Source organism: Plectrocnemia conspersa, unplaced genomic scaffold (genome assembly GCF_051122295.1).
Source record: "Plectrocnemia conspersa isolate PC_06_02 unplaced genomic scaffold, ASM5112229v1 ptg000014l, whole genome shotgun sequence".
In the NCBI taxonomy this organism is placed as follows: domain Eukaryota; kingdom Metazoa; phylum Arthropoda; class Insecta; order Trichoptera; family Polycentropodidae; genus Plectrocnemia; species Plectrocnemia conspersa.
The window spans coordinates 27,220,040-27,232,666 of record NW_028277178.1 but is presented as its reverse complement, the minus strand read 5'-3'; the positions used below and the strand labels follow the sequence as shown (position 1 = coordinate 27,232,666).

General features: G+C 31.8%; 1 protein-coding gene across 5 annotated transcripts; it reads left to right on the top strand.

Moving 5' to 3' along the window:
* Positions 1–447: 447 nt before the first annotated feature.
* On the top strand, positions 448–9,418 carry Gpat4 (Glycerol-3-phosphate acyltransferase 4). 5 transcript variants are annotated; one of them, XR_015812276.1, is made up of 10 exons: positions 448–660; positions 3,384–3,486; positions 4,144–4,268; positions 4,327–4,478; positions 4,617–4,722; positions 4,902–5,138; positions 7,194–7,462; positions 8,337–8,593; positions 8,667–8,876; positions 8,950–9,418. XR_015812276.1 is itself a non-coding variant. In XM_088204001.1 (10 exons), exons 1-10 carry the CDS (start codon positions 457–459, stop codon positions 9,035–9,037), a joined length of 1,713 nt encoding a protein of 570 aa, XP_088060127.1. In that variant the 5' UTR covers positions 448–456; the 3' UTR covers positions 9,038–9,418. The 5 variants fall into 5 exon arrangements, 4 of the variants coding, with proteins under 4 accessions (XP_088060127.1, XP_088060130.1, XP_088060128.1 ...); XM_088204001.1 differs by having other exon boundaries at positions 7,232–7,462; XM_088204004.1 differs by lacking the exon at positions 4,902–5,138 and having other exon boundaries at positions 7,232–7,462.
* The last annotated feature ends 3,209 nt before the right edge of the window (positions 9,419–12,627 follow it).

Sequence of the window (12,627 nt, the reverse complement as noted above, 5' to 3'; positions counted from 1 at the left end):
TTTGTACACATTCATCAGTTTTAATTTTATGCCATATATATTTTACAGGCGTATATAACTCTTCTAAACATCAATTTATCGCAAGCTAATAAGCGAGATTTCGTTTAGTTGTTTCACCGCGTCTGTTTTAATTAGTGCTTGAACATAAAATAACATTTTCTCACTCCTCACTGTATTTTGATATCATCTAACGATTCGTTAGTTTAAATTCGCAATTTATTATATAAATCATTTTTTCTTGTTGAACTTGGTGAAACGATGAAATGTGTCAAGTATTAAAATTTAGATGTGAATTTTATCTGTTTAATGACTTTGATAAATAATAGGAGTTATAAATGAAAAATGCAGAGATATGAAAAAGATTTATTATTTTTCCTTTGATTGATCGTTATTTTGCATAGGACGTTATTAGTCGCGTTATGGCCGTCGAGCGATCTTCGAGAGTTCAGTCGACGGATGGTCGTCGGCCGGACCGTCACTGTCGACATGTGGTCGTCGACGAGCGGCTGGCTGAGTGGCTTTCCGTGCGGCTGGAGCTCCTGGGCGCTGGTCCTAGCTCCGTTCGTCCTGCTGGTCGCCGCCGTCGTCACCCTAGCCGGCCTGGGCACCTCGATCGGGGTGCGCCGTCTCTACGTGCGTCTACTCCTCAAGCTCTTCGAGGTTAGAAACACTCGTTAGCTTCGCTTCTCTCATCTGGAATATAGTATACCTTTACCGCTTTGCAATCTTTGACCCGCGAACGATGTGTATAGTGCGATGACGATCGCCAATTACGCACTTGGACAACAAGGTTGTCGAGTCCACTTTTACTTGCGTTACGCCCAATTGGCGGCAAATCCGTTACTTCTATCTTCATTATCATCGAAGCAAATTATCGACCCTTTGGTTAAAATTTTTTTTCAATCAATGACAGCTGTGTGCGATATGTCTTTTAATAAATAAACATGCGTGTCAAGGTTTACTCCTTGCTTACGAATGGTTAATTAATGTTAATGTAGAGTTATTCACATATGTGATTAGTGTCCGATTAAAAATGTCTTATTGTTGCACATAAAATGAAACTATTGCTTATTTTTATTGACTACAAATTTGTATTGGACTATACAGTAAGAAGATCCTTTTTTCTTGTGAGATAAATACAAAAGATAAATCTTTCGAAAATAAATATATAAATCTGTTTTTAAAATAAAATATGCCGCATTTTAAACAAACATATTTATTAAAATACTATTAACTGACTAAAAATAACCAGTAATCCCTGGTATAAAAATTTAGCAATCGATCAAAAACGATGTTTTCCCATATTTTCTAAAATATTTTTTTCGATAATGTAATAAACTATTGAAAGTGAAGAAATAAATGGGACAAAAAGGTTTTTGTACACAGTTAATGATTTTTATTAGTACTCTTAGACAACACAATTAGTACAAAGTATTTTTAAAAGTACTCAAATGTAAGGAAGATTGTTTGAAACACGAAATATGCATAAATAGAGGGATAATTGGTCATAAATGTCGGCAACTTAAGTCGAAATTTGTTCTGCTTATTAATTATATCCTCTCCCCCTAAAAAAACATTTAACAATATATCACAACATAAACATAGCAATTAAGCATTGAGCTTGACTTTAAATGAATGTCGAGACAATAATTGACAGAATATTCGAATGTTTGTGTTTTGATAATCACTAAACATAGCAGTACTCGAATATTATTTTTGTTTTTATCACCAATTAATTAAATAATGTCAATACCGGTATTGACTATTTTGTCTCTCTGTAATACTAGTATTATTGCAACTTTATGTTATAGTAATCGATGATAATTTATAGCTTTTAAAAGTATGTTTGGCTTCCGAAATGTAAATTTCATCCATGTTTTGTTTAGTTAGACGTTTGTTCTTGTAACTTTCTAGAAAGCAATGTTTTGAACCACCACAATTTCATTTCATCGCTAGAAGTACTAAATCTTTTCGATTAACTTGTACTCAAAAGTATATGGCGCGTCTGGTTTTAAATTTCGCTACTTAAAATAAACATAATAAATGAGCCCTTATTGGTTTAATTCAGATAAAGAGTATTTTTTTTATTAGACATCATTCTTGAAACTTTTATCTACAGCATTGCAAAAACCACAAAAAATGCATAAAATTTATGTTTCATTTAATGTATTAAACAATTATCATATTACAGTTGTTGAAGATTATTACTACCTATAAAGTAGCAGATTATTTAAGTATTGTTGTACAGAGTCAGATGTCAAGTAATGCCAGAAACTACCTGAAATAATTAAAATGCTTTATATGCATTTTTAATATTGTTTATATTTGTTTGTTAGACAAGTAAATGTGTAGAAGTCAAACAAATCATTTTATGATTAAATAAAACCGACCTATGATCTTTCCTGATAGTTTTTTAAAAAAAAAAACACTTGTCATCTATGTTTTGCCACTGGATCAACAATAAATGTCATTGCATCATTACACAACAAATATTTGTCAGATGAATTGTGTTAGAGTAAATCCCAAAAACATGGATATTCTTTTCCTCTTTGATACTGTTTACGCAATACTTATTTTGTCAGCTTAGGAAAAAAACACCTTTCAGCTGTTAAAAAAATAAGACAGCTGAGATAAAACTTAACTCAACTAAATTAAGTTATTTTTGCATCAATATTAGAGTTGCCAGAAATTAAAAAAAATATAGTCTCAGAAATGTCGCATTTGTAAAATTACTAAAAATCGATATCTGGACACTAACCGTACATTACAGAATGCAATAGCACATCAATATAACAGTGTTCACAATCAATCCTTAGCTTAGACATCCCCATAATATTTCAAGTTTTTTTGATCAATTATAGATATTTTCAACTACGACTTTTTGTATTTACTTGAAATCTGTATACCCAAAATTGTAAAAATCTCCGTGTATTTAATATTTGAAAAAATGTGTACACCGGTGCTCTTATGGCATTGAAGTAGCATATTCCATATAATTTTCAACCAACTTACTGAAAAAGTGGAAACGATTAAATCTGATTTAATGTAGATTAATTATTACATGCAGAAGATAAAATATTCTAGTTAAAATCTGTTTTTTAAGCAATTTCCATTCCAGTCAACAACAACATAATAAAAAATATATATAGACACTTTAATTGTTTTTGAACAATAATAAGATTACTTTATATAATATGTAGATCGCTAAACTGACAAGTGTCCTATATCTATTGAAAAAACACACGATAATATCAGTCCAATTTAATCTTAAATGTTTAACCTTCGTTATATCCAAAAGAGATAAGAAAAATGAAACATGATGAAAATCGAAACTTTATTATGTAATAAACATGTTTTTTATGTCTTATTTACATTTATTTCAGTATGGAAAACAACACGTTGAAGTTGCGAAACAGTTAAAACGATCAGACTCGTGTGAAGATGAAGGTGGAGGTGATGATGCTTCAAATTCCAATCAATCTGATGGTTCGTATTGATATATTATTAAATTAACACTCGAAACTAAAATTGTTTAATTTATTATTGTAACATTCGTACTAGCGGTATTATTATATAATAAATGATCTAATTTACGTCTACGAATGTTACAATAAGTTTTAGTAAATTCAGTATATAAAACTATGAGTCTATCTTTTGTTAAAGAGAACTTTGATCTTTATCTCTTACTTTATCTTTTTTTATACAACTCGTTGATAGCAACACGAAAAAACATACAGGCGTGCAAAATTTTCCAGAATAATATGTTGTTTTGATTAATCTTTGCCATTAAAAACACTTTATTATCTGCTTTAATGTACATGTTATAAATAGTAATAAAACACAACTGAATACATGAAGATAAAACTTGTTAAATTTATGACTAGATTAATTGTATAGATTTTTTAGTTTAGAATTGTTTTATCTTTCATGAGGGTTTGGATTAGTTGGAATAGTAACATTACATTTCGACGATATCTAAGTGCATATAAATGTATCTGAAGTCAAAAATCATTATGATAGGGCTGTAAGAGCCGTTATCGTGTGTAGCTAGTAATACATTCTTAGAACAATTTCGAGTATATGTGTTTTGAAAATTTATTTACAATCTAAACAGTAGTTATAATTTTTTTTATTTTATTTTAGGCGTCGTTATCCACCGAGAAGCACTTTTGGCTCCCGATAAGGGCTTGGAAAGACCACACAGCTTAAATTGCAACGGAGTCAAACCAACCAATAAAGAAAGCAATATTTTTACCACAGTAACAAAGGTGAATATTTTTTGTGCATTTTTGCTCGAGTGTTTTATTGTTTAATTCATTTTTTTAGGAAGATATATCTCCGTCTAGCTTTGATTTCAACCTTGAGTCTTGTTTAGAATACATAAAAGCCGGCGTGGAATCAATAATCGAAGATCAGGTCACGTCGGTGTTCGAAGCTGAAGAATTGAGGAGCTGGAATCTTCTCACTAGAACCAACAGGTGCGAAAACGTTAAAACAGAAAGTTGACCTTGATTTTTTATTAGTTAAATAATAGTGAGAAACCAGTTTTGGTTTGTTCATTGAGACTGATGCTAGTAAAAAAGTTTATTTACAATGCTACTTTTTTGTTGTTGCAGGAGTTATGAATTTTTATCGTGGCGGTTGACTGTGATATGGATGTTAGGATTCTTTATTAGATACTTCTTTCTTTTACCGCTGCGTGTCTTTATTTGCTTTGTTGGGGTAAGATTTAGTTTTAATTTACTATTTCTATCGGTACAGAATGGCTCAAAAATGTATTTTTGAGCTGACGTAGTGAATTTGAATTGTATTGAATTTAACTACTTTTTGAGTCAATCTGTACAGTATAATGTTCACATACAATACACGATTATGATGATGTTATAATTAATGAAAAACAGATGATATGGATTGTTGTGTCGATGACTGTAGTCGGTAACTTGCCGGCGGGTCGTTTGAAGCGCTTGTGCGGAAACACTTGCTACAAAATCGGTCATAGAATATTAGCCCGTAGCCTCTCCGGCACCATCGCGTTCCACAACTTAGAATACAAGCCGAACGGGGCCGGCTTCTGTGTTGCGAATCACACGTCGCCGATCGACGTCATGATGCTGTCGTCAGAGAACTGCTTCAGTTTGGTAGAGTTTCAAATTTTCTTTTACGGAGGGCTGACTTGACAATAATTTTTATATTATCATCATACGGGGGTGCTCATTATTATCGTTGTGTCGTGAGATAATGATACTCGAAAACCGCTTTTTGTCGGATTTGAGGGGAGGGGAGTATCGTAGATGTCAGTGTTGCTTTGTTCATTTATCATTCATCGGTTTTATCACGTGCATGCTGCCAAAGTTGAAGATGTTGGATTAACGGGATTGCTTCGTTTGCATAAACAAAATTTGAGTGACGACTTTTTCACTCGTTTTTTTATTCTTCTTTTTTGTTATAATAAAATAATAATTTAAAAAATTAAATTATCTATGCGAGTACAATTTCTAAACGGTATTTAACTTATACGTATTACTAAAACTTTATTTTAATTTTTCCGTAGTTTTGTATAACTTAATATGTTGACCACTTTTTCCTGTTATTTAAACCAACATTTTAACAAAACAACTTTCTATTGGTTTTGAAATGGAAAGTAGAAATCAAAACAACGGTGTTGAATATTATTACTTAATTCAGGACATCTTAAGTGTTACTAGAGCTTCTAAAACGTTTCCACAATTAATTTATGCAAATTGAGAATGTAATTAGGTACAAACATGAACTTGCATGATAACACAGTACGATTATTTTTGCACTATTTTGCCACAAAGATAAGATAAATCGATTTATATATAAAATTTCACACTAGTTTCAGCTGATTTTTTTTAATAATCTTATTTATTAATAACGTCAATTTTTTTGTATGTTTTTACTTTGAAAAATACTATGTTCATTTCAGACTATATCATTGAAAAAATTCTCATTATTCATAATATGTTAACATTACAGATCAATGACTGAAATATGATTATTTGTAAAAGATATTGTTAAGAGCCGTTGACGCAAATACGCGTCGAAATATGTTAGAGCCGCCGTATGCTTATGAGTCATTCAATATCAAGAAAATTTTACATTTATTCTTATTTCATCAACTTATTTATATAAGCCTCGACCAATTTGTGCAAACCATTTTTCCTACACTGTTCCCTGGTCGTAAAATTGTATGTAATTACTTTTAAAACTGTCAAAAGCCTAAAAACACATGTACAATTAATTTAATTTTTACTGCCATCTTCCATTGAGATAGTGTCAAAATACTTAAATACTCGTGTAGTGTGAAAAATAGAATAAGCAGGCTTAATTGTTTGTATATTTGTGTAAAATCATGACTTTTTACTAAAAAAACTGTTCTATTTTTTTAAGCAGATGAATGATTTGCATAATTTGTAAAAACTATCGTTAAGAGCTGATGACGCAAATATGCGTCATTGAATGCTGGAAAAGTTGTTATTGAAAATTTTACATTTATTCTAATGCTATTAATTTATTATATTGAATTTTTTTGGGTTTACACTTACAAAGATTCAATAATTAATTTATATTGACAATAATGTTCTGATTCAAAATCTGTTATTAATTTACGTTTAGCTTGTGTAGATTTTTTATTATGGGCGATTTTGTTCAATGGCAAAATTTAATTTACTTGTCAGTTGCGCTCATATTCTCGCACATTGCGCTCATAATCTTGCGCTTAGCTATCGTAAAATAAATAAATCACAAATAGAATTTTTTTTAATTATTGTTATTAAAATATTTTTTACTGTAGTTTGTCGATTGTAAAAACTAAAATCAGTAGCACGCACTTAGAATTAAAGAATTGCACTTAAATAATTTCATATATTCATTACATGTCCAAGTATCGTATTCCAGTCTTACATAATCAATCATAAAGATGCACGGGATTTAGTTGGATATTTTCAAGAATAGTATTTCATCATTAACAATATTATATATATAGAAAAAACCTTAACAATAGAGCTGAAATCAATTTGTAATTTTACATACAACTCTTATCTTACTGTGGCCAAGATCTTGTTATGCTGTGTAATATTTGTCATCTCGAACGGGGTTTTGTTGGTTATACAAAGGAGAAAACGTCAACGTTGCAGATGTATATGTATATGTTCTGTGGTGGTGCTGTGTAGCTAACTCGCGTCTGCCTGGGTGTCCCGGTGTTGTGCAGGTGGTGAGCCTGACCACGTGCACGGCTTTGGTGGGATGCCTGCCCGAGGGTCAAATGCGGCGACACGCCAACCGGCGCCTATCCGCGTCATGTTTCGCGCTACTCAGCCGCTCGATAAGCGCCGTCGTCACATACCACGGCCAGCCACCGCGAGGGCCCGGCATCTGCGTCGCCAATCACACAAGCCCGATCGACGCGCTCATGCTCATGTGCGACAACTGCTATTCATTGGTCTGTTTTATACTAAGATATACGCATGTAGAATCACTTATTTGCAAGCTGACCATTTTGAAATCGTGTTTAAACGTCAATTACTCGGGTTGCTTTAAGAATGTATTACAAGCGAAATTTTTAGGATGTAAGCAATACATTCCGAGATTATTCAAAATGGATATCTAGATTTTGTTAACACTCAAAATGGTCATCTGGGAAGTGAGAGTTGAAAGCTTATGTTTTTCATGTTTAGTATTTTTTTCATCTTTGTAATTCTGTAATAATTAAATTAAAATATGTTTCAAATTTTTTTAAATGATTATTGCTTCATATTATTTTATTTAATTGCTGCATTAATTAACTTTTATTTAGTATTACTAATCAAGTCGATAATGATAATTTACCATAGACCAAATCTAAAGTTTGATTACCCGAATACAAAAGAGTAATGTCATTTGGCAAGAAACCCAAAAAATTGTTTACATAAACACGGGATATTTTTCTAGAAATATTTGTCCTTGAATGTATAAATAATCACTTAAGGCGTCACTAAAGTATTTTAGTTCAAATTATAATGCATGTTTGGCTTTTTTTCTAAATGTCAATTCGCTTTTAATATATTTGATAGTTCTGTATAAATAATATATGGTTTTGCTTTTCATTTCATTTATTTATTTCAATTAGATCATCCCATAAGTTGATCGTCTTTTACCACATGATTAATCTAGATAGCTTATTAAATAGATGTTCCAACCATCAGATTACTTCATATTCCGAAGTCCGTAAAATTATTTGGATGGAAGGCGAAAACAAATAAAAGACACATAACTTATGGGAAGACCCAATGTATTATACGTATATAAAAATATCATTTATTAATGTATTTACTTAGATTGGTCAACGTCACGGAGGATTCTTGGGTATTCTACAGAGGGCTCTCGCCAGAGCATCTCCTCATATTTGGTTTGAGCGATCGGAAGTGAAAGACAGACATGCCGTCACCAACAGATTAAAGGAACATGTGTCCGATCCAAACAATCCGCCTATATTAATCTTTCCGGAAGGCACGTGCATCAACAACACATCTGTGATGCAGTTTAAGAAGGGCAGTTTCGAAGTCGGAGGTGTTATTTATCCAGTTGCCATAAAGTAACCACTGCTTTATTAATATGTTTATTTAATAAATACGATTGATTCGATCCTGAGATTTTGCTCCCAACAGGTACGACCCAAAGTTTGGGGATGCTTTTTGGAACTCGTCGAGATATTCGATGATGCATTATTTATACATGATGATGACATCGTGGGCGATCGTTTGTGATGTATGGTATTTACCGCCTATGTATAGGAGAGCAAATGAGACTGCTGTAGAGTTTGCAAACAGGGTGAAGTCGGTGATAGCGGAACAAGGAGGACTCGTCGATTTAGTTTGGTAAATGATTACTATTATTTTTTTACCATAATTATATTTAGTTTTTTCTTAACTGTATTGTATATTTTCACAGGGACGGTCAGCTGAAACGCATGAAAGCGAAAAAGGAGTGGAAGGAGTTGCAGCAAGAAGAGTTCAGTAGGCGGTTAAAGGGGGAGTAATCGCACCGAGATTTAGCGCGTTAAGACAGAGACAATAACAGTATTCGAATAACCCCGTTAACCGCGCCGATAGTGTAAACTCCAAACAGAGGCGCACGCACGCTCAGTGATTAAGTTATTTAATTTATAACTTGTTACCTGTTTTTATTTCCAGTCAAGGATAGAGATAATTCAATACTTGGATGGTTTATTTCAATTTAATCCATCTTTTCAAACATTATCTGCTCTGGAAGTTTTTCATCGTTGACGGTTATTTATTTATTGTTTTTTTTTGTGTGGTCATTGCTATGAACAATGATGATTGACGGTTAAAAACTTCCGAGTACATATAGAACGATTAAACTGTGTTCCTTATTTTCAACCTTATTTACAACAATGAAATAATTTTTATATTGTATAATACATCTATTTAAAAATATAATATACATATATATTATTACAAAGACTTTTATTTATTGCAAATTATTATAATAAATTTTGCATTAAAGAATGATTAAAGTTTGACCTGCATTTATCATACAACAAAACTTTTTAATAAGTAAGTCAGCGGATGAATTTTCAAGTGGTCAAATTTGGTAGGCCTATAATATTGCTGAGAAATTTGGTTAAAAATATATATCTACCGGTGAAAATGTATTCCAATATTATTTCACTGAAATTAAAAAAAAAAATTCTGATTCGAGATTTTATTAGATTGAGAACGTCAATCTAATAAACGTGCTTTACTAAACAAAAACACAAGGGAAATCGTCATATTCAGAATACCCAAGAATTAGAAGAGCTAGGTCTAAACTTACATTATTATTCAAATATAATCATGCCAGGGATTCTTTCTGTGGATAATAAAGACTAAAATATTCTGTAAGTAATTGTAAGTTTTGTTGACACTAGTTATCACATGTCGGTTGACATTCTTTTCTTGGAAATAGTCTTTAAAATTTGAAAACATTTCCAGATCTTTAGCCAACCGCGTTTGTCACAAGAATATTTTTATTTGAATAATTTCCGTTTTATCTCGTAGTGTGATCAAGTCCTTAAATTGTCCTTGCAAAGATAAATTTAGTTCATTTAACAGCGAAAAAATGTCTCCCAAGTATGCAAGCTTGGCTACCCTTGTCATTGTCAGATAAAAGTTCTTGAAATTTCTGATAATTTTGCTGTTGAAAAAATAATTTGACTTATTTGCGTAGGGCAAACAGTTGGGAAAGTATTTTGCACCTAGGCAGCCATATCACCTCCGTGAAGAAGAAGGTGAGAATATTTGGAACTCTTCTTCACAAAGTGTCTCAAACAATCGAGAATTGAGTGCTTTATTTTTATACCAAATTTCATTTGATAAAACTTGTAGTTCTGGGTACATTTTTTCGATGCAAGTTGCTCACAATGTATAATGCAATGTGTAGACAAAAAGTTTGGGTGACCAACATTTTTCACTTTTTCAACAACTCCTGAAAGATGTCCCGTCATATTCGCGGTACTATTTGTACATATCCCAATACATTTTTTCATTATATTTCATGTTCTAGGAAATAACTATTAAGTGCTTCGAAAATCCCTCACAAAACAAAGTAGGTGCTCTTTTACTAACCTCCGTTGATTAGTTGTGTTAAATTTAAAAAAATGGCGAGTTTTCGATTATTCTTGTAACTTGATTTTTAATATCTTTAACCATGTCTTCAATTCTGCGCTTGACATAAAAATTGTTTCAGTTGCCGAACAGACTGTTCTCTCAAAACATCTTCACAGGTTTGTAACATGCAAGGCTTAATTAAGTCTTCTTCAATTGTATATGGCTTTTCGTTATTTGAAGTGGTATCAGATTAAAAAGCCTTCAATAAGATCTAATCTTAATTTTTTTTTAAAGCAAAAACTTGTTTTTGCGTATTTTTACTTATTTGTTGAAAATACTCAAGTATTTTTTAGTTAATTCCGGGTGTTTTGATTGCAAATGCTTTCCAAGTTTCTTCAGTGAATCCAGATCACTATTAGGTTCCTGAATAAATCCAAATTTCAAGTAGCTCGAATCATATGTTACTTTGTTTTTTCTTCTCACCACTTCCGGTTTAAATGTTCTTCCTAATGGTGCCTGATGAAGACTGTGGAGACTTTGATTCATTAATCATGTTGAGCATTATATATGGAGATGACTCCTTTGCTTCTCGCTTACTAGTACAGCTCATGAATTTAATGCAATATAAATGCGAAAATTGTCATTAGGAATCGAGAATTTCTGAGAATATCATTTTCGCTTCATTATGAATAAACTGTAAAAAATACAAATATGTCCAGATTTTCCTGCGGACCACCAATTAGTGACAGCTGATTTATATTCACCAGGAAGGGACTACAATGGTTTGGTTTATAAATGGCCACCTGGATACTTAGCGTGAAACAAACCGGGGGATATCAGAGTACGATGAGATTAAATAAGACAGCGCATCTCAAATTTTAGCGATGCGACGAAGGGGTTTTACACAGGCTACATTGCGATACCAGGCGACGCGATAAATGCCCTCTAAAACTCAGTTTGCTACTGGTCTTCTTTTGATAATGTTGTCAAGTAGAGCAATAAAAGCAATATCTTACTGTTTGCTGTTGAAGAGAAAAAGAAGATACTGTAGATGGTGGGTTCACCATATAAATCAAATACTTTGTAAAGAATAACACAGTTTCCCTGAACATTACTTCTAATATTTTAGAATAAAGAATAATTTTAAGCTCTGCATTCGCTAATAGAAAATAAAATAAAGAAGGATGATACAAATTATAGGAGAAGTATATCAACGAGAGAACTTCTGGCTGTGACGTTAAGGTAAGATTTTGAATTAATATAATATATTTACATTTATTAATCTTCATTCATTACTTGGAGAAGTATAAATCTCAATTTTTTAAATAAATTAATAATTATTAAAAAACTACACAAATTTTTACTAACACATTTTACATATTATGTAGTAATATATCATTTTCGTTTTCTGAATATATGACGGTTGTGAATATATTATTTGTTGTTCATTAAATGCTAGTTCGTACAACAATTGCTGAATTTTTTGAGAGAAAACTCTTGGCGCTTTAAGGTGACTTGCTAAACCAGATCTGACGATCAGTTTTCAGCTGGTTTTCTTAGGAGGTTGTACAAATAATATAAGTATGATAACTCAGTGGTATTGTCGATGACTAATACCCGAAAGACCCAGGGCTCAAATTCCATTGTTCATATACAATAGTGTTTTTAAATTTCTATTATCTGGGAAATCAGAATTAACGATAATTATAATTCTGATCTATCACCGTATATTAAGTTTTCTTAGATTTTTCTAATCTCGAGGGTAAATATAATGATAAATAATTAAAATAAAACTAAGCTAGGTTGTATGTTGTGTCGTGTCGTATTGATTGTAAGCTGTAATAACAGTTCATAATTAATAAAATATGTTTCACTGATTTAGACTTTTATTTCAGCCTGTTGTCTCACTACTTACTCAGTAGTCGTTGATTATGTTTACCCTGTTATAGCGCATTGGGCTAATGCCTGGCATGTTGCAACAGAAGATTTACAATAAATAAGTTAATTGCAACTCAACGAT